The sequence below is a fragment of the Sphaeramia orbicularis genome, chromosome 13, assembly GCF_902148855.1.
Source record: "Sphaeramia orbicularis chromosome 13, fSphaOr1.1, whole genome shotgun sequence".
In the NCBI taxonomy this organism is placed as follows: Eukaryota; Metazoa; Chordata; class Actinopteri; order Kurtiformes; family Apogonidae; genus Sphaeramia; species Sphaeramia orbicularis.
Window position 1 is genome coordinate 39,394,360 of NC_043969.1, and position 23,424 is coordinate 39,417,783.

The 23,424-nt window shown below is 34.6% G+C and overlaps 1 protein-coding gene across 1 annotated transcript; it reads left to right on the forward strand.

Annotated features, from left to right (window-relative positions):
* The first annotated feature begins 1,984 nt into the window (after positions 1 to 1,984).
* LOC115431153 (probable asparagine--tRNA ligase, mitochondrial) lies at positions 1,985 to 22,995 on the forward strand. The gene is made up of 13 exons (XM_030151388.1): positions 1,985 to 2,037; positions 3,987 to 4,107; positions 4,188 to 4,328; positions 4,418 to 4,498; positions 8,044 to 8,138; positions 8,287 to 8,419; positions 10,767 to 10,865; positions 16,154 to 16,191; positions 16,274 to 16,340; positions 16,423 to 16,560; positions 19,144 to 19,241; positions 22,688 to 22,714; positions 22,806 to 22,995. The coding sequence occupies exons 1-13, from the start codon at positions 1,985 to 1,987 to the stop codon at positions 22,948 to 22,950; spliced, it is 1,236 nt and encodes a 411-aa protein (XP_030007248.1). The 3' UTR covers positions 22,951 to 22,995.
* The last annotated feature ends 429 nt before the right edge of the window (positions 22,996 to 23,424 follow it).

The window sequence follows — 23,424 nt, forward strand, 5'->3', positions numbered from 1 at the left end:
TCTGTTTAGTCATGATACACACAGGAGTTCGTACTTGATTGCATAACCATTGTTTTTGATGACTTTTCATGGTCTAATATTTTTTTTCTGCGACTGTTTTTAAATGTACAATCTCATGGTGTTAGAAAATACCATTTAAACAACATATACTGTGATGAAGCTAAAGTGTAGTATTTCCTTCAGTTTTACACATAAGTCTTCAGCTCATTAGATGACTTTCTTTTCCAGGTAGTTATACTTTGATTTAACCTCCTGAGACCCAGCAATGCATTTTTGTCCTCTGTAGGGGCCAAAAGTTTGACAGTTTTACTTAAAAAATGCTGTCCATTGTAAAGGACATTCCATTAAAAAAAATAAATAAATAAAAAGTAAGTTTAAAAGTTTATCTGCAAAAACAGTTGCATGATGCAGTTTCCAATAAAGACATTTTTTTTAATGTAAAAAAGCTAAACTATTCACATTTCACCATTAATCCCATTTGTTCCTGTTTTTAAGTAAACTTCTCTGGTTTTAATTCATCTTTGTCACTTTTACCTTGTGGTATTTCTGATATGTTCATTGTATGTTTCAAGTATTTTGTGTTTTGTCTTGGCTGTATTGTAAATTATGTTGCTTCCTCAATATATGTCTGAGTTGAAATAAAGGTAATGAATGACATTTTAAAGCAGCTGTCTGAGTGTTATCAGGCTAAACACATTTTTAAAAAAGTACAAAAAACCCTGACAAAAACGTAGTGACTTCATTTTACATTTCAGTTGTAATTTTAAATCAGAGCCTTTTGCAGTTATATAATTTGACCAACTGATATTTATTCTGTGTCGTTCTTTCTCCCTTCACTTATAAATGTTAGGTGCAGCAACTCAAAGTTAATATAAGGATTATCAAAAAGTTACAGACTGTTTCCAGAGTCTAATGTATTTAATCAATTGGCATTTCATGTCATTAGAAAGCCATGTTTTAAAGCATTTTGTGCTTGTTTTTTTATTCGCTCTATCTTTTCCAGATCTTATTAGACATCTAATAATGGCAGTCCTGAACGATGCGAAATGTTACACTTTTTATAGAAAAATAAACCATTTTCTTTCAAAAGTACCCCAAATGTTACAACTATGCACCATATCCTTCCATAAACTTGTCAATGCTTCAGAAAACATGTGAAAAACCTGCACTGGATGGGGTTAAGTTTAATAGTCTCCTCATGCAAACTGATAATGAGTTTTTTTAGGCCTAAGTTCATGAAAAGTTGACTATTTCTAAACATGTGGTTCTCACATGACAGCAACGCTACAAATACATGATGATCTCATTGAATACGATGTTGTAGATTAAACCGCAAATAGTTTTTAAAGTAAAAATAAAAAAGGAAAACAAGGAAAAAGGTACATTTATACAGCTGTTAAATTAATCCAAAACAGGGACCATTTTACTGCACAGTGACTACATAAACTTAAAGGTTATAGTGGTGATAATACTTTTATTTATTTAATTTTACTCATAATGGAGTATTTTCACTCATTGATCAGCAAACTTTCCATCACTGCTATGCCATACTTGAATTTCACACTATGCCTTACAATTATCATAGATATAGACTTTATTTTGAACATAAGTGGACAAAAGAATTTCCAAATGTCAAAGGATACTCCGGTATACTCAAATAAGTCAACAACAAAAAGAAAAATATCACACAAATTCATTGTTATTTCATTGGAGCTCTGTAACAATACTTTTTGTCCAGAAAGGAGTAGAAAGAAGCTGAGCTCATATTGTCCTACCCCAATTTTTTTTTATATTTATTTTATTTATAATGTAATTCTGTATTGATGGCAGACATTATTACATTTAACCACCAATTATGATTAAATAGAATGTTCAGATCATCCACTAACATCAAACATCTGCTGTGTTTTGTTTGTTTCTCTGTCGTAGGGTTGGTTCGATCTGTCAGAGGCTCAGAAGGAACACCTGTTTGTCCATGTGAATGATGGGAGCTCCCTGCAGCCGTTACGATTGTTGCCACTTCGGAGCTGAATACCCGTAAGCAAAGTTTTATTTTTAATGTAGGTATCAGTCATGGATTATGTTAATATATGACTGATACTGCATTTATGTGCAATGTAATACAGTGCAATATTCATCCTTTTTTTTTTTTTTAATTCAAATTTTCATTCACAACAGGCTCATAAGACATTATACAGGACATCAATAGTACAAAGTACGCTGCTCTCTTTATTTTTTTTTTTGTGAAGAAAAAAGGGTATCAATAATGCTCACTGAAAGGAAGAAAAAGACAGCAAAAAAAAAGGAGAATAAATAATGTAAATAAGTTTTTTAAAAAAAGGATAATAATCATATTAACAAGTTTGTACACATAGCCAATCACTCTTTTAGGGAATAAGACAAAGAAAATTATTCATAAATAGATATATATGTCTACACACAAAGTAGTATTTATAGTCATAGTACAAAGAAAAAAAACTAAATAAGTATGTAAAAAACGGAAAATATTCCTCCAGTTTTATCACAATTACAATGTGCAATAATATGTTTACATTTTCTAATCACTTTCTTTTCACCCTCTACGCCCATTTATTTAATTTTATTACTATCTGCACTCTGCTTTCGTTGCTCTTCTATGTTGGAAAAAAAAATTGCAAATGTGGCTACATGACATAACCAGCACTTTACACTTGGAAAGGACAAGACATGTCTTTAAAACGATGTGAATAACATAAACTAACTGAAATTTCTTCAGAACAATCAGTGCAATTTTAACAATATTATGCCTCAGTTTGTCATTTACACATGCGCGTTACAACGTACAGATCACAGCGGATCTACGAATACACAAAATGTTTAATAACAGACATAATGTTGTAAAACTGCACTTAAGACATTTCAGGTTGTTCATATGTATTTCTTCAGGTTATTCATGTTTTTTGAGAAATGATAGATGGTTTTAGTGTAAATACAGTAAAATTAAAAGAAAATGTGTACATTTACAAGGAGAAAAATTGGGAGTTATCCTTATTTATAGGTTAATATGATCGTATTTTACAGGTTTGACCCACTTGAGATTGGTCTGAATGTAAAACCTGAAATAAAATAACTGTTAATATTTTAGTGTAATTTTTGCATTTCACAAATTAATCCCATGTGCCGGACTAGACCCTTTGGCGGGCCGGATTTGGCCCCCGGGCCGCATGTTTGATACCCCTGCTGTAGACCATATTGGACCTGAGTATAATTAAAAATAATTAAAATAAGTATAATTTTAACAATATTCTGCCTCAGTTTATCATTTACACATGTACATTATATATAACTTACAGATCACAGTGGATCTACAAACACACAAAACATTGAGTAACAGGCAGAATATTGTTAAAATTGTACTTACTTCTCTTAAGACATGTCAGGTTATTCATATTTTTTGCAAAATTATACTTTGTTTTAGTGTAAATATATGAAAATATTTACATTTACAATGAGAAAAATTGAAGTTGTCAATATTTATATGTTATTATGATAGTATTGACTGAATCCTGCCCACTTGGATTGAATTGTTCTGAATGTGGAACCTGAACTAAAAGGATTGTTAATATTTTAGTGTAATTTTGCATTTTACAAATTCATCCACGTGCCGGACTAGATCCTTTGGCGGGCTGGATTTGGCCCCCGGCTGCATGTTTGACACCCCTGCTGTAGACCACATTGGACCTGAGATTGGTGACCCACTGTCTCCCTGTAGCTGCTGTCACTGTCTTGTAATATGTGTTGAAATAACCAAAAGTGGTCACTTACCCGATAAAGGGATAAATGACTCACTATCAATAAATCACTATTAATTCCGTGGCTCGGAATTTTGTTCTACATGTCATATGTTGAATGACAATTAAAGAAAAAAATCTTGAATCCATTAACAGAAACTAGCTCAATGTTTCCTGTTTTTTTTTTTTTTGGTTTGTTTTTTTTCTTCATTTCAGGTTGCTCACATTCGGTAGTGCTGTTGAAATCACAGGTATCTTAAAGAAAAGTCCACATGAGAAACAACCGGTGGAACTAGAAGCAAATCAGATCCGTGTAGTAGGAGAATGTAACCCTGTGGTAAGAAACAGATCTGTTATGTTCACTCATTTCAACACTTTGATATAATTAACTTTATTATTTCTACCTATATCTTACAGGATTTCCCCTTTAAAGTCAAAAAGAGGCACAGTCTAGAGTACCTTCGACAGTTTCCTCATCTCAGGTGTCGGACAAATTCTTTTAGTTCCCTGTTGAGAATACGAAGCGAGGCCACTGCGGCAATTCACTCATATTTCAAGGTGAAACTTTGAGTAGAGACGTCTCATACTGAATGCAGAGGAAACAACTTTGCGTGGATCTTATTTTTGTTTATTTGGTTTTCTTGCAGTCGAACGGCTTTGTGCAGATTCACACTCCAACGATCACGTCTAATGACTGCGAAGGGGCAGGGGAGCTCTTTCAAGTAGAGGTGAATATCTGCAGAAGGTTTCTAAAGTTATACCATTCATCAACATGTCGCTTAGAATTCACACTATTAATTATTCCACTGACTTTAACCCATAAACACCCAGTAATACTTTGGTGGCAGTTCCCGAATGAATTTTTCCTCTATATTTAACCTAACAATATTTAACACGCTTCCTGAAACTTGCACAAGTGTTCCTCAAATATTCGGGTGACAACTTCTCCCATTCTTCTTTAATAGTATCTTCCAGACTTTCTCGTAATAGTTTTGCTCATAGTCATTCTCTTCTTTCCATTATAAACAGTCTTTATGGACACTCCAACTGTTTTTGAAATCTCCTTTGGTGTGACGAGTGCATTCAGCAAATCACACACTCTTTGACGTTTGCTTTCCTGATTACTCATATGGGCAAAAGTTTCTGAAAAGGTATGGATAATAGTGTTAGGTATGATTATGAAATCAATATATGTTTGGTTTCAAAACAATTGACGTAGTGCCTGCTGAGAAAAAACAACTAAATATTCATTGTAAATTTTGCTTCCCCACCCCGTATATCCTTGAATTAAAAAGAATATTAACTCTTAAAAACCTAGAATTCATTCTGTGGCAACTTCCAAATGAATTTTTCTCAGCATGTTGAAGCTGAAGTGATTTGTCATCATTTATTATAATATTATCCTCTTTATTTTGCATTTTTCAGTGAAAATCTGGTATTTTCTTTTGTTTAATTTACAGGTCATGTATGTTCATAAAAGCTCAGAGTAAATTAAAAAGCTACTATTTCAGAATAGAGAAAACTTAGAGAAAAATTGAGAAAAAGTGAGTTTTTTGGCAAAATATGTCATTAACTGAAGTGTTTTTACACACATTTTGGTTATGCAGTGTAAATACTGTCAAATGAGTTTATTCTAACCTGGTATAGGCCTATTTTGTTCTATTTGGTTCATTGTTCTGGCTTGAAGTCAAAGGACAGGAGTGAGTATTTAACCCTTTCATGTATACTGGTCACTACAGTGGACAGCTATTCTACAGCTGTTCTCTTGTGTATTCATGGATTTTTTTTTTTTTTTTTTTACACATGTCTTTATTAAAGTTTTAAGACACTACGTATCTTTTCTGACATGAATTGGTAACCTTGTGTAGATTTCCCCTGAGCATAAACCCCCAGAATCACAAGCCCCCCATAGCTTTCACACAATTTATCAGTAAATACATGTTTCGTTGCTTCAAAAATTAAACGCATGATGTCCAGCCTATTATTATTATTATTATTATTATTATTATTTATTTATTTTTTATTTATTTATTTATTTTTTAACTTTTTTAGTTTTTAATGTTTTTTTTTCTTTTTATTTATTTTATCTGTTTATTTATTTATTTTTATTTTTATTTTTTATAAGAATTTTTTCAATCACATTGTTTTTTTCATGTTTAAAGAGAAATGAAAACACTCAGGGAAAAAAAATCTTGATTAAGGTTCTCATAATTCGTGCATGAAAGGGTTAAAAGTTATTATGTTAAGTTATTTGAAGATGAGAATGGGGGTGAGATGAAATAAGTTTTTCTTCTTCCCAGTCCTTTTTGAGTATAAATGAATGATTTTTTGTTTTGTTTTGTTGGAATTTTGAATTTGCTTGTATTCCGTGAATGCTCAAAATAAACAAACAAAATCAAAATCAAATCAAATCAATAACTCCATGGGTTTTACTGGTGAATCAATGTTGTAGAAGATGACGGTGTTTCCACGGTAACTATGGAGCCTCTGAACGTCCAAATGGCTCATATGTGATGACCACGAAAAGACGACAAACCACATTTTACACCAATTCTTTACATGTATTGATAGGATTAATGGATCAACTGCAATTAAACAGTTTAGATCAGTAGATGTTTTTGTTGGATGTTTGTGTTTTTTTTTTTTGAACAAAGTTTTATTCATATTTCAAGCTTTACAATATGTATAATCCTTACATATTCTTATTGTAGAAAGCTACATATCTTTTATAACATAAAAAAAATAAAAATAAAAATAAAAAAAATAAACAAATAAATATAACTTCTCGGCAAACTGGTACCTCAAATCAGTGTACTGTTACAAGGTCTTATTTGCATACCTAATATATCTGCCTACAATTATTTTAATAATTACATAAAATACAAATAATATCCCCCCAGCGCCAGACTCTCAAATGCTACAATATCAAATCCAAATGGGTTATCAAAGGATTCCACCTCCTCTTGAACAAATCAGTGGTAAGGTTTAGGTTTGCTGTTATTTTTTCCATTGTATAAGACCCTCACAATTCTTTCCTTCACTGATTTATTGTTGGAGGAAGTGGTTTATACCAGGATACAGTTGTCATTTTTTTTGCTACCAAGACAAGAATTTTCAAAAGATATTCTTTATCGTTATTTAAAAAATTAGCAGGGAGCACTCCAAAGATAAAAATCAGTGGGTCAATTCAATGTAAGTGTGTAGTATTTTAGAAAGTTCCCCCCTAATTCCCTCCCAGAAAGACTTAAGTTTTGGACAATCCCAAAAAATGTGTGTGTGATCTCCAATTTGTCTACAGTGTCTCCAGCATAAATTTGTTTTAGTTTTGTCAAACTTAGAAATAATAAATGGGGTTTTAAAATATCTAACGTTCACTTTCCAAACTAGAAGCACTCGGAGAGCGCAGACCTCCGCCAAGGCTGATCTGTGGCCCCCCCTGTGGGCCCACCCCCCATGCCAAGGAGGTTATGTTTTTGCCAGGGTTTGTTTGTTTGTTTGTCTGTCTGTTTGTCTGTCCGTTAGTGTGCAACATAACTCAAAAAGTTATGGACAGATTTTGATGAAATTTTCAGGGTTTGTTGGAAATGGGCCCCCCCGTGGGCCCCCCCACCCCCGATCACCACCAAAATTTAATCATTTCTTCCTTATCCCATTTCCAACAAACCCTGAAAATTTCATCAAAATCTGTCCATAACTTTTTGAGTTATGTTGCACACTAACGGACAGACAAACAAACGGACAGACAAACAAACAAACAAACAAACAAACAAAGCCTGGTAAAAACATAACCTCCTTGGCGGAGGTAATAAACTCTTTCCATGTTGGGCTGCTGGTCAGTTTGTGTCCATTTTCACACAATTGTTCCCATTCTTGGTCCCCAATCACAACATTCATGTCTAGTTCCCACTTCTCCTTTACCTGAAGAGTACTCCCCGATGTATTCAAATGTAAGCATTTGTAACTAGAAGCACTCGGAGAGCGCAGACCTTCGCCAAGGCTGATCAGTGGCCCCCCCCGTGGGCCCCCCCACCCCCGATCACCACCAAAATTTAATCATTTCTTCCTTATCCCATTTCCAACAAACCCTGAAAATTTCATCCAAATCTGTCCATAACTTTTTGAGTTATGTTGCACACTAACGGACAAACAAACAAACAAACAAACAGACAAACAAACAAACCCTGGCAAAAACATAACCTCCTTGAGGGAGGTAAAGATTGATGTTTGTGTTTTTTACAGGCTAAACTCCAAACTTTGTGCTTTTTTTCCACAGTCGTCGAACCCACTGCACGCAGAGGAAGACAACTTTTTCTCCGTCCCGGCCTTCCTCACTGTGTCTGGTCAGCTTCATTTGGAGGTGATGTCAGGGTGAGATAAAATACACTGCTCGAATCCATCTTCTACGGCACATCTGCCCATTTTCACATTGACATCTCCTCTGTCAGAAAGTACAAGACAGAAACATGCCCACGCTCTGAGGTTCATTTATAATGATGCTTTGTCCCTTGTACTCCAGAGCTTTTTCTAGAGTCTACACATTTGGGCCAACTTTTCGTGCAGAGAACTCCCAGAGCAGGCGTCACTTGGCTGAGTTTTACATGGTGGAGGCCGAAGTCTCCTTTACACAGTCCTTAGAGGATCTTACCAAGGTACAATGTGCTATTAACCTTCAAATACAGTTTACTTTTTGATATCAGTGACATATTGGTGGCGGGGTTGTTATATTCAACTCCAACTAAAAATAGAAGGATTCCATTAAAGCAGTGGTTCCCAAACTTTTTTGACTCATGACCCTATTTTAACATCACAAATTTCTGGCGACCCCAGACATTCAAACCATTTTTTTCCTAAAATTCATTTGTTTTTATTATGTAATAGTTGGCTATACTATGTTGCAAATAAACATTAATATTAGAGGAGATTTAGTCGTTATAATGTTTATTATTGTGGACGGAGGCAGAAAAGCCAGGTGTAGATTACTGCGCAAAGTCAGAATTTTATTTTCCTTGGTCAGGATATGTACAGTCAGTCCAGCTTGGATTTACAAGGCTGACAATGAATACTGAACAAACAAGAACTCAAACTAGACAACTTCCACACGCGGAAATCGTGAGAGGGGCTCGGGGGTCGGAGGGGGCATGTCGGTTCGACGTTGCCAAAGACTTCATGGTCGGAGGAGAATTCTGTGTTCTGAACTCCCTTTTAGTAGTAGTAGTAGTAGTAGTAGTAATAGTATTTTTAGTACTAGTAGTAGTATTTATAGTAGTAGTAGTAGTAGTAGTAGTATTTTTAATAGTAGTAGTAGTAGTATTTGTAGTAGTAGTAGTAGTAATAGTAGTATTTTTAATAGTAGTAGTAGTAGTAGTAGTAGTAGTATTTTTAGTAGTAGTAGTAGTAGTATTTTTAGTAGTAGTAGTAGTAGTAGTAGTTTTAGTAGTAGTAGCAGTAGTAGTAGTAGTATTTTTAGTACTAGTAGTAATAGTAGTAGTAGTATTTTAGTAGTAGTAGTAGTAGTAGTATTTTTAGTACTAGTAGTAATAGTAGTTGTAGTATTTTAGTAGTAGTATTTTGAGTGCTAGTAGTAATAGTATTTTAGTAGTAGTAGTAGTAGTAGTAGTATTAGTGGTAGTAGTATTTTTAGTAGTAGTAGTAGTAGTAGTATTTTTAGTAGTAGTAGTATTTATAGTAGTAGTATTTTTAGTAGTAGTAGTATTTTTAGTAGTACTAGTAGTTGTAGTAGTAGTAGTATTTGTAGTAGTAGTAGTAGTAGTATTTTTAGTAGTAGTAGTAGTAGTAGTATTTTAGTAGTAGTAGTAGTTATCCTAGTAGTAACAGTAGTAGTAGTAATAGTATAAGTATCAGTACTCTCACACATGAATTATGAAAGAGCTGCAGCATCTGAAACTGACCACAGTGAACATTGGACAGATAAACAGAACCACAGTGCTTCAGTTTCAGACTCACAGTTTGTCATGTCTTTATGGATTCTAATTGTCTCTCTCAACTCACCGTATATTTTTTATTAGTAAATTTTTTGTTTTTTGTTTTTTTATCAATTACTAGAAATTTCAGGCAACCCCATTTGAATTCCAGGCGACCCCATGTGGGGTCCCGACCCCAGGGTTGAAAAACACTGCTTTAGAGGGTCGCTGTATAAGATGAAACATGCACACGGGCTTACATAAACCTGATGCTATGTGACAGTCGTTTGTTGATGTTAGTTAAGTGTGCTGCTCCAGGTGCTGCAAAGCTATCTTTATGTTCATTTTTGGCAAAAATCGAGTGGATTTCTACAGCCTGTTTTAATTCCTTCTTAATTTGCTGTGTCTATTACTAGTTACGTCTTGACATTTGCACATATAAGGTCAAGACTTCCGACGAACATTTCTCCGAGTACGACAAATTAGTTTATCGCGGTTTATAGCGGTTGTGGTAAAAACTGAAAATATGTCCAAACCTGATTACCCACAGATGTTAAACATGTGGCCCGGGGGCCAAATCCGGCCCTGCAAAGGGTTCAGTCCGGCCCACGGGATGAATTTGTGAAATGCAAAAATTCCACTGAAGATATTAATAATCAGAATTCCATTTAAAAAAGCAAAATATCACTCCTTTAAGTCTTCATCCTTTTTCCTACCTCTACACAAACCAAAGTTTACTTCCAGTTGAACTTATTAATATGTGAAACACTGTTTGTACACAGCCTAAAACCATTACAATAAATATTTTATCACCTCTGTTGCTTGTTATTTGTTAATTTCTTCCACAGAACGTCTAACTAACCAGCGCTGAACCTTCTTCTTCTCTAAGTCGTTTTACAAAACCGGTGAATTCTTTAAACTTGACTTTCCTGAACGCACCGAATCGATATCACATCCCATATTTCCTGGGTGCTGACACACAGATTCTCACACTTGCCTTATGTGACTTTTAAGTTGCCCTTGTGCACAGTTCCACAGCAGAGCTTTAATTATTAAACCTGTGCTCATTCTTTAGGTCATGGAGGACATGTTCAGGTCTGCTACGGAGCATGTCTTGGCGCAGTGTGCAGACGATGTGGATTTATTTCACAAGCATGTGACTCCTGGACACAGGGTGAGTGCTGAAGGACGATGGTTTAACCCAGTGGTTTCCAACCTTTTTTGGCTCGTGACCCCATTTTAACCCTTTCATGCATAGTGGTCACTCCAGTGGACAGTTCTTCTCCAGCTGTTCTCTTGTATATTCATGGGTTTTGTTGTTTTAGTTCCATATCAGCCAACACAGAGGACACTCATGCACCATCCCATAATAATACACTGACATTCATACCATTATTGTAACTTTGATGTTCTTGATAAAGCTGATCTGCACTAACATGTTTAGTGTAAATCAGTTGCTAATTGTTATTAGACTGTAATTAACAGGGTTTTTTTTTTAATTTTTTTATGGTAATACAAAGGTTTTTCATACATATATATATATATATATTTATTTTTTTTTTCTCCATGAAGTGCGTAATGACTAATATTAAAATATATTAAAATGTGAGAAAACATCGGATTAGCAGTATTAAAAATGTTTTCATATCACTTTCTGATATTGGGTTTTAAACATATGTTTCTTTGCTTCAGAAATTAAATCCATGGTGTAGCTGAGTGGACGTTTTTGTAACTCTATGAAAAAAAAAAATCAATCGCATTGTTTTTTCATGCCTAAGGAGGAAAAAAAACACTCAAGAAAAAATCTTGACTAAGGTCCTCATAATTCATGCATGAAAGGGTTAACATCACAAATTTCTGGCGACCCCAGACATTCAAAACGGAGACTTTTGTTGTGCTAAAATCAATTTGTTCATGATCATGTAATAGTTTGCTATACTATGTTGCAAATAAACGTTAATTTTAGACAAACATCTAGTCTATATAATGTATATTATTATGGACGGAGGCAGAAAAGCCAGGCGTAGATTACTGCACAAAGTGAGAATTTGATTTTCCTTGGTCAGGATATGTACAGTCAGTCCAGCTTGGATTTCCAAGGCTGACAATTAATACTGAACAAACCAGAGCTCAAACTATGAATTATGAAAGAGCTGCAGCATCTGAAACTGACCACAATGAACATTTGACAGATAAACAGAACCACAGTGCTTCAGTTTCAGCTTCACAGTTTGTCATGTCTGTTATGGATTGGTATTGTCTCTGTCAACTCATCATAGATTTTTTATTAGTAAGTTTTTTTTGGGTTTTTTTAGAGCCCGACCGATATGGGATTTTTGGGGCCGATGCCGATATTGGGGGCTAAAAAAAGTCAATGTCCAGTATATCGGCCAATATCCGATATTGGCTGATAACCGATATATTAGCCGATATATGAAATAAGAACACTGATCTACACAGGATATAATAATCTTATATTAGATAATTGTGGACAGGTGGATAAACAGTTGCATAAATCTTTGTTTATCTCACAAACATAATTTACACAACATTCAAATGCAAACTATGCGATCACAAAAATAATTAGAGCAAAAAATATGACTGACCACACAATTATGTTTTCACTCACAAATTTTGATGTGTCTGCCTCACGGCACTACAACTTCTTATGTGGACTAAGGACTAAACTGAGCATGTGCAGAGTGAATTAGGTGAGTCCTAAGTTGTTCCTGATTAGAGCAATAGCAAGAGTTACAACTGACCTGTGTTACAACTGTACCCAGTCTCCCCTACACTATTAACACCCAGGCCTGCTGGCAGAATGAAACTGTGAGGTAGACAGGAAGTGCACGGACATGGGTGTGTGTGGGGGGAGTGAATACTTCATAAGACGGGGGGGGGGGGGTTAGTGGTTCATCCTTGTCAGAGCGCGCAGTAGCAGCCCGTGATTTTCGGGTTGTAGCTCCGTGATTGTGTGTGTGGGGTGATAGCGTACATTGTCTGAGCAGGAGTGAAAGTAAAACTAACTCACTTTAAAGTTCCTCTTATTCTCCGGGCAGCACACGCACAGAGGAGCAGCGAGCGACAGAATCTCCGCGCAGCAAAAATCAGTTTATATATCGGCTACATCGGCTACATATTGGCTGATGTTGATTAATTGGTGATACGCTATAATCGGCCCGCCGATTAATCGGTTGGGCTCTGGTTTTTTTATTAGTTGCTAGAAATTCCAGGCGACCCCATTTGAATTCCAGGCGACCCCATGTGGGGTCTTGACCCCAAGGTTGAAAAACACTGGATTAGTGTATCAGAAGTTATTAAACATATTAAATCAGTAAATGATTTTGGTCACCAGTGGCTGTGTGGGTCTTTATGGGTTAATATAAAGTGCTGTAAGTGTTAATTTGAAGTGACTGCATACTCTTCTTATGGCTCAGAAGTAGCATCATACATACCTTACATATGTTGAAAACCCCCTGTAAATTAAATTGACTGGCATTCTTTGAAAATGACATTGAAAATACACTGACCTTTAACTATAAAGACTAACAAGAGCAGTTTTTCTAGCGGGGGCCTGCTGACGGTACACCATCACTCTGTGCTTCGGAGGATCCTGGAACCCGTAGATTTCCATACGAGAAAGACTGAACACAATCTGTAGTCAGCCTGCACATCATGTCTGTCCACATTCTTCTTGTGGCCAGACAGATTCTGATTTATTACACTGGTCAACAACAAATTTATTGTTGAAGTTTTTTGAGCTGATTTAGGATAATTTTGGTGTGCTGAATCCAAAAATCACATTAATTTTGCTCAATCAGGTCAGCTTTCTGAACTATGCTACATATTGGCTTTTTAACATTTTTGCTTACATTTATGGGCATTTTCACATCATATGATACAAAATTATTTCATATTTCTTGCAATAAACAAGTTCTGAAGATTTTACCTTTGCCAATTTATGATTAATGGTTTTTTTAATATTACAGGTGAATGAAATGGCCTTGACTAGAAGATCTTGCAAAAATAAGCCTGATGTATTCTGCCACATCTGCGGTGAATACATAATAAATACATCCTGTTAGAAAATGAGTTTTTTTTTCTCTTAAAATTTTTTTGGGTGAGAACTATATAAAAAATCAACTGATAAAGTCACAAAAATGTCATCAATTTTGTGAGAAGATCAAATTTTTCAAAATCAAATTAGCAAAAAAAACCTGACCTGATTGAGAAAAACAGATGTCATTTTTGGATTTAGTGGTGCAAAATGGTCCTAATTCAGTTGAAAAAACCTAGACAACTTGCAAAAAACATTTTTTTGTAACCCAGTGTAATCATTAGTAATAATGAAAGAAATATGCCGCAATAGTTACTGCGTATCAGGCATCAATTTTACGTTTGAGAATAAATACAGTTACTAGAAATTTCAGGTGACCCCACGTGGGATCTCGACCCCAAGGTTGAAAAACACTGGTTTAACTCCTAAAACCGGGTAACTCCGAGCCCGTTTACTCAACCATATCACTCCAATAACTGGGAGGAATTGGATAATTGGAATAATCAGATCTGATGCGTTTAAATGCACCTCTGATATGGGATAATCAAAAAACCCTGGTTTAGACGTTTCAATTCATTATTGGATTTCTTTCAGAGTACATACCTAAATAATAACAGAAGACTCAAATTTCCCATTATTGAGCCTGTTTACATACACACTAATACTCTGATTATTATCTGATGTCTGGAGTTATCAGTTTTCAGTATAATCTGATGTGTTTTATCCGATTCAGACTATAATCAGACTATGACAAATCAGATTAATACACCTGGATTTCTGATGTCTTCATGCATATACACTCGTTAATCTGATTTATTTAGTTTTTTTGCATTTGTGCATGTGTAAAAACAATTAGATCACAGATAATGGAAGCGACATAGTCAAACATGAGCAGAAGACAATGGTAGGAAGTTTGATTTGTCAGTCACTACGTACATATTCCAAAATAAATGTGTTAATACACTAAAAACTGAAATTACCGTATTTCTTAAGTGCATGTAAACGCATCACATCTGATTACTACAATTGTTCGATTACTTCCAGTTATGGGATTTATAAATAAACATGTAAACAGGTTCATTATTGTCTTCTGCTCAGGTTTGACTAAATTACCTCAGTTTTGTAATTTATTTTATTTTTTTCCACCTGGGCAGATGTAGAAGAACAAAATAAATCAGATTAATGGGTAAAAATGTATGAAGACATTGTAGTATTGAGGAGAAACAGTATTGAGGTGTCAACAGATGTTTACATGAGCAGAAAAATCCGATAACTGGGAGGTCATTGTTTTTATCAGATCAGACACAGGGATTCGAAAAATCCTGGTTTGGATGCTCCAGTCCATTACCAGATTTCTTTCAGAGTACGTACGTACTTAGTGATGGTAGACTCAAACTTCCTGTGATTGTCTTCCGCTCACATTTGACGATGCAACTTCCATTTCTAAGATTATAATTGTTTTTACACATTTGCAGATGTGAAAGTACGAAATAAATCTGATGAACCTGTGTACATGCAGGAAGACCTCAGAGTATTGAGGAGAAATCCAGCTGTGTTAATCTGATTTCTCCTAATCAGATTATTGCTGTTACCTGATAAAACATATCAGATTATGCTGTTTACATGATCACTGGAATAATCTAGAGCACAGGTGTCAAACATGCGGCCCGGGGGCCAAAACCGGCCCGCAAAAGGTTCCAATCTGGCCTATGGGATGAATTTACAAGTAAAATAATGGCATAATAGGTTAAAAATAATGACTCCAAGTATTCTTTCTGGCTTAATGTGAAAAAAATAATATTATATTACATCATATTATATTATATTATATTATACCTATAAATAAGGACAACTTCAAATTTTTTTGTTTGTTGTAGTGAAAAAAGTCATATTAAATTAAGAAAATGTTTAACTATCTGATGGTGAAATGTGAATAATCTGAACAAATATGAACAACTTGAAATGTCTAAAGAAAATTAAGTGCAATTTTAACAATATTCTGCCTGTTACTAAATGTTTTGTGCCTCTGTAGATCTGATCCATAATGCACATGTATAAATGAGTAGTTGAGGCAGAATATTGTTAAAATGGCACTTTAGAAATTTCAGTTTTATCAAGTTATTCAAGTCTTTTTTGTTCAGAGAGTTTGTAAATGTGAATATTTTCATAATTGAATGTGCTTTTTTGGACTAAAACAAAAAGAAAAGTTTGGAGTTGTCATTATTTAAGGCTATTATGCTAGTATTTCACTGGTCTGGCCCAGTTGAGATTGAACTGGGCCGAAATTGGCCCCTGAACTAAAATGAGTTTGACAGCCCTGATCTAGAGTATTAACGTTCATGTAAACAGGCTCAATAACTATATTAACAGCTAACTTTTTCTGTTTTTTTTTTCTGTTTTATTAGGAAACTGTAGATGCTATGCTGAAGAACAGATTCCCTGTGTAAGTTTTATTCAACAGAACCAATAAAAGCAGCTAAGATAAATATTAAAAGTCTTAAAATTCGACTTCAATCTGCTTTTAGGATTTCCTACACGGAGGCGATAGACATTTTACAGCGCAGCTCTGAGGCATTTCTCTTCCCAACAGAAGTAAGTGGTTTTATTTCCTGGTTCGTGTCTGTTTCTACCTACAGAACTGGTCACTATCATTAACTCTTCATTCTCTCCTCAGTGGGGTTGTGACCTTCAGACCGAACATGAGAAGTACCTGGTGAAACATTGCGGCAACATTCCAGTGTTCGTCACTGATTATCCTTACGCTCTGAAGCCGTTTTATGCAAGAGACAACCAGGACCGTCCTAACCATACAGTAAGACGTCGTCACACTGTTACACATACACAGTGAATGAATTATTGAGCTGCTAAAACTCCAACCGAGTAGCGTCAGTTGGGTTATGGAGTCCATTTGCATACACACGATACGGACAAAAGTATTGGGACACTTTGAATTCAGGTGTTTCTTTTCTAACAGGGGTCTGGTATGTAAAACAATAGTAACAAATATCATAATATAGTTTTATATTGGGATAACTGTCATTACATTGCACTAATTAGTTTGGTTTAATTGATTATTTTTGCTTCTAAAATGCTCAGAGATGTTTTTTCTTTTTTTTTTCATCCATGACTGTGATTTTAAATGTTCTACCTCTGAATTTGTAAATTATTTTTCATGCTCTGACTATAAATAATACTTTTCTACTGCAACTAACCATCTACTTTCTTCACATCTTACTTAAGAAGAGAAATCTCCCATTAAACCTAATGGAAATATTGATGTTTATAAATTACATGGACAAAAATATTGGGACCCATCATATTTACAGCTGTTAGATGTCCTGTTCATGATGATTTGAGATAAAAACATAAATATTTCCTTAAAGTTTAAGTAAGATGTGAAGAAAGTAGATGGTTAGTTGTGGTAGAAAATTAATATTTACAGTCAGAGAACAGAAAGTATTTTAGAAATTTATAGATTGATGTCATAATATAGTTTTATATTGTGATAAATATTGGTTAGTTTGGTTTAAATTATTTTCTTTGCTTCCAAAATGCCTCAAATGTTTTTTACTTAATTTCTCTCAGCACTGATAGTTTTTGGGTTTTTTTTATCTATGACTATGATTTTGAATATTCTAGCTCTAAATTTCTAAAATACTTTTTGTTCTCTGACTGTAAATGGTAATTTTCTACCACAACTAACCATCTACTTTCTTCACATCTCACTTAGGAAGAAAAATCTCTCATAAAACTTGATGGACATTTTGATGTTTTTATCTCAAATCAGCCTGAACAGGACATCTGACAGCTGTAGACATGATGTGTCCCAATTAGGGATGGGAAGATTATCCGATACACATCAATACACCGACATGCGCGTGCATGATCCGAGTGCACTGGTAGACAAGCTGCGAGTGAATAAAAAGTTTGGAATGATATCGCAATGCATTGGTTATTGAATGTTTGTATCGATAAAATTCGATCCGTTCAATACAATATATTTTTACTTGCATTTGAAAGTGTTACTATTTATTTAGGTAAAGTTTTTCTTTTCTTCAGACCCACGTTAATGTGCACTGCAGATTCGCAGATGTGTACACTGCACACTAACAGTCTGAGCTCTGTGGATAGACTGTGGCACAAGCGCCGTGGATGAAAACTGTAACGTCTGTATGTGAATCTGACAGACATAGAAGGAGGTGACCCCATGTGGTTTCTGAACGTGGACTTCTTACTATATCAGCTGTACTGAATACTGCAGTACATACCACAGATACTTCCTTAAACAGTCACATACATATCTAACAGAATACCTTGCGCAGGTGTCTCTTAAAGTGACAGAACCTTTTTCTGTTTTACCTACATTACAATTACATTTCATTACAAATGGATTCAGCGAGGGAACAAGAAGTTGAGTGTTAGAAACATACAAAGAAATGACTTTGGAAACAAAGTCCTAACTTTTTCACCTGACTGAATGTGAGGCACGTGTTCTGCACCTGTTCTGAAACTGAACTAAAGATACTTTGTAAAAAGTCATGGTCTTATTTGATAAATAAATAATCAAGCTCATTAAATGGCACTGCATATATATATATATATATATGTGTGTATATGTATATATATATATATATATATATATATATATATATATATATATATGTATATGTATATATGTATATATATATATATATATATATATATATATATATATATATATATGTATATATGTATATATATATATATATATATATATATATATATATGTGTGTGTATTATTTATTTATTTTTTTTACCAGAATGAATGCGTTCAATCAGAATGTGCTTAATTGCTCTGTATCGTGATTTGGGTGTGAATTGTATCGCATTGCATCACGTATCTTTAATATATCGGATCGGAGATGCTGTATCGAGATGTGTATCATATCAGCCTTACAACTAAGATTCCCAACCCTAGTCCCAATATTTATGTCCATATAAACATCAATATTTTCTTAAAGTTTAATGGGAGAGTTTTCCTCATGAGTGAGATGTGAAGAAAGTAGATGGTTAGTTGTGGTGGAAAATTATTATTTATAGTCAGAGCATGAAACAAATGTTAGCAATTTAGAGGTAGAACATTTAAAATCATAGTCATTGATAAAAACAAGCAAACAAAAGAGTGAATGTTGAGAGAAATCATCTCTGAGGCATTTTGGAAGCAAAGATAACAATTTAAACCAAACTAACAATTGCAATACAATGATATTTATCCCAAAATAAAACTATATTATGATATTTGTCATTATTTTTTTGTATCCCAGACCCCTGTTAGAAAAGAAAGACCTGAATTCAACGTGTCCCAGTACTTTTGTCCATATGTGCATCTGACTGTCTGCCTGTCGCTGGTGAACAGGCGGCTGCCGTGGACCTTCTGGTGCCAGGAGTTGGAGAGCTGTGTGGAGGCTCGCTGAGGGAGGAGAGGCTGCATCTGCTCCAATCGAGGCTGGAACAGTAAGACCAGGCTGATGGGGGGGGGGGGGGGGGGGGGGGGGGGGGGCTTGATTTAGACCAGAACCGTCACTATGTGCTTTAGTCGCTATAAATGCCTGCTTTCATTTACTGAAGATGCAGCTCAAAAAAAAAAAAAAAAAAACAGCACCCCGTCACAACCTCATCTGAATGATCTTCTTCAGGTTCTTAAAGCCTCTGCTGCAGCTTTTCAGTGATAGGAAGAAGATGTATTTAGTATTTAGTTCCCCCGGAGATGCACCATGACTTACTGAGCCTGAAAAAACACTCATATTGAATATTGAATAGAATTACACTCGCTTATCCATAGGGATGGGAATTGAGAACCAGCTCTTTTTGAGAACCGGTTCCCAGTAGCTCGATTCCTTGGAATCGTTTACCTGCCTGCTTTACGATTCTGCTTATCGATTCCGCTGTCGTTGTGCATGCACGATGACGTCACACGTACGCTGCATTGTTTTGGTCAGAACGTAGCCAACATGTTGGTGAGGCAGAAACGGTCTAAACAGACGACACCAGGTCCACCGGAACACTGTCAAAGCTTCCTTGTCTTCAAAAGGGTGGAATCCCTCCAATATCCTCAAACTTTTGTCCACAGCATGTGAATCATTTACAGGAATGTCACGTATTTGATACTCAGCGGCACTTGTGAATGTAGCGGCAGAGTGAACACCGGGCTGGTTCTGGTGTGGGCAACAAATGTCGTAACTCGTCAAATACAAGTTTGCAAAGGTAAGAAGGGAAAGGAAATGAGGTGCACAACAACGGGAGACAAGCTGAGCCAAGTCGAACCGGTTCCACGTAGTAGAAATGCGGCAATAGAGGAATTAGTAAAGAGTCTTTAGTTTCACTTTCACTGCACCCCCCCCCAACCGGCATCATCTGTTATTATTGGTCCATACTGTATATGTTATATTTTCTGTGCAGAGATGGAAATATAAAAGACAGTTAATGCAAACACACCCGTTTGTACTCTTTTATTCCCTCACCCAATGAGAATCGATAAGGAATGGGATCGATAAGCAATATCAATAATGGAATCGGAATAGTTAAATTCTTAACGATTCCCATCCCTACTTATACATCGAAATTGAGATGCTATACTAAGACCCTGCAACAGTAAATGAAGAGAACAGGATGAATATAAATAGAAAACACACAGTTCCACTATATACGACAGTAAAGTATCTGCAGCCCGGCTCTCACACCCACACACTCACATCCAGATACAGTAACATGAACCACCACATGTTCCATGGGAATAGAAAGTTTACTGTGAATGCTTCAGAAGAAACATCAGAAATCTGTGTGTTTCACATGCAAAAAACGATACTGCACTGATATATCAACAGAAAATTTATTGCTATTGGCCCATATCTGTGTTGGATGTAAGATAAGAAATAGTTTTTGAACTCCCAAATGATTTTTTTTTCTACATTCAACCATTCTTAGGTGTTTTTTTACATTACACTGCAAAAATCTAAATCTTACCAAGTGTATATTTCTCATTTCTAGTCCAAATGTCTCATCACACTTAAAATAAGACAAAATCACCTAAAGAGTAACTTTTCAGTGAGATATAAGAACTTATTTTTAGATAATAGATCTGGAAAATGTTATTTCAAGAAAGCTTACCAAGATAATTTTCACTTGTTCCATTGGCAGATTTTTTGCTTGAATTAAGCCAAAAAAAACCAACCTTGAATTAAGCAAAAAAAAAAAATCTTGAATTAAGCAAAAAACAATCTACAAGTGGAACAGGTGAAAATTATCTTGGTAAGATTTCTTGAAATAAGATTTTCAAGATCTGTTGTCTAAAAATAAGTTCTTACATCTCACTGAAAAGAGTTACTCTTTAAGTGATTATGTCTTATTTTAAGTGTGATGAGACATTTTGACTAGAAATGAGAAAAATACACTTAGTAAGAGTTAGATTTTTGCAGTGTATGTTCTGACTTTTGCATATTTCAGTGAAAATCAGGTTGAAAACAAGGGATGGTCTAATAATTTATTCCTATGACTGTATTTCATTGACTGGTCGTATAGATTTTTATAAAAGTTCAGAGTAAATTCAAAGGTTATTATATAGAAACAGATAAAACTGAAGAAAAAGAATCTGATTAAAGTCGTCATATTTCAAGAATAAAGCCATAATGTTACAAGAATAACATCGTAAGAGAAATATCCTAATTTTTAACAATAAAGTAGTATCCACTCGTCAAATAATGGAGAACTTGGAACATTTTGTGGTTTTGTTTTCCTTTGGGGTTTACCCACAGCAAAATACTGAACCTATTAGCCCCGCCCACTATCAATGCATTAGCATTAGTCGTCCGGTTCAACACAAGTGAAACTTGCTGCTTCGCAATAAGCGTAAACTCTGTCATCAACAAGGCTTGAGGCTTACAATTTCTAAATTACGACTTTTTATAGCACTATTGCAAATTTATTTTCAAAATATTATGACTTTAATCTCATTGAAATACAACATTATTTTCATTATATTACGAGTTTTTTTGAACTACGACTTTATTCTCATAATATTATGGTTTTATTCTCGAAATATTACTTCTTTAATCTCATAAAAGTGCAATATTATTTTGGTTAAATTATGAGTTTTTTTTTTTTTTTTTTAAACTATGACTTTATTCTCATAATATTATGGTTTTATTCTTGAAATATTACGACTTTAATCTCATAAAAGTACAACATTATTTTCGTTAAATTATGAGTTTTTTTTGTTAATCTATGACTTTATTCTCATAATATTATGGTTTTATTCTCGAAATATTATGACTTTAATCTCATAAAAGTACAACATTATTTTGGTTAAATTATGAGTTTTTTTTTTTAACTATGACTTTATTCTCATAATATTATTGCTTTATTCTTGAAATATTACGACTTTAATCTCATACAAGTACATTATTTTCGTTAAATTATGCATGTTTTTAAAACTAATCTCCTAAAATTATGTCTCTTTTTGTATTCAACTTTATTCTCCTAAAATTACGGGTTTTATCTTGATATTTTACGACTTTATTCTTGTCGTGACTAATGTTTTTATTTTCTTATGTGGCCTTAACACGCTATCGTCCTATCGCGTGCAGCAGTAGATAAAAATAATATGCTATGAGTCTAAATATGTGCAAAGTGTTGCAATCTTGCTCATGTTTCCTGACATTTTGCCCACATTTGAACAGGAAGGAAGATTAGGTCACTGCTAAAAAGAAAAAAAAAAGAAACATGAGCGCAATGATGTGAATTTATCTGTTATTTTAATCCTAATATGGAACACACAAGTTACGATCCTTGACCTTCAGATACAAATGGATTTTGTTGTTTGTTCAAAGATGTGAGATGTAAAAAAAATACTGAAGTTTTATGTAAATTGACCAAACACTAACATCAGTCTTTGTATTTTCCAGGGTTGGATTAGAAGACATTTACAGCTGGTAAAAAAACCCAAACACACATGAACATTTTCAGTGTTTACAGACTCCTCTGACCCCCCTCTGGTTTAACACCGTCCTGTTTTGTTCACAGGTATCTGGATCTGAGGCGTTTCGGTTCGGTGCCTCACGGCGGCTTCGGGCTGGGATTTGAACGATATTTGCAGTGCATTCTGGGAGTCGACAACATAAAAGACGTCATTCCTTTTCCTAGATTTTCCCGTTCGTGTCTTCTCTAAAACTGAAGTCTGTCAGGAGAATGAATAAAACATGTTTTTTTCGGTATTTACTGGTGTTTTCTCGTCTCTTTAAGCTCTCCACCTCTCACATTTTCTACAAATACATATATATATTTTTTTACATTTATGATAGATTTAATTTCTAGTGAGGTAATAATGCTGATATGTACAAATATATAGTGTAAATACTAACTGGATAACACCTTAAATACAGCTCAAAGTTCATATGCACCTGGTGATTAATACAAAACATGCATAGAGTCAATTTATTTGATCAGTAAGATAAGATAAACCTTTATTAGTCAAACCACAGGGAAATAATTGAGGTTTTACTGTCCGATGATAATGAAAAAAAGTCAAAAAATAAATAAATAAGATTATTCCCCTGCAGACCTTTCCAGAATACAACCTGAGTACTTTTTGTAATAAATTTCTTATAAATGTGCTTCTCCAGTCATCGGTCTCATTGTTTTT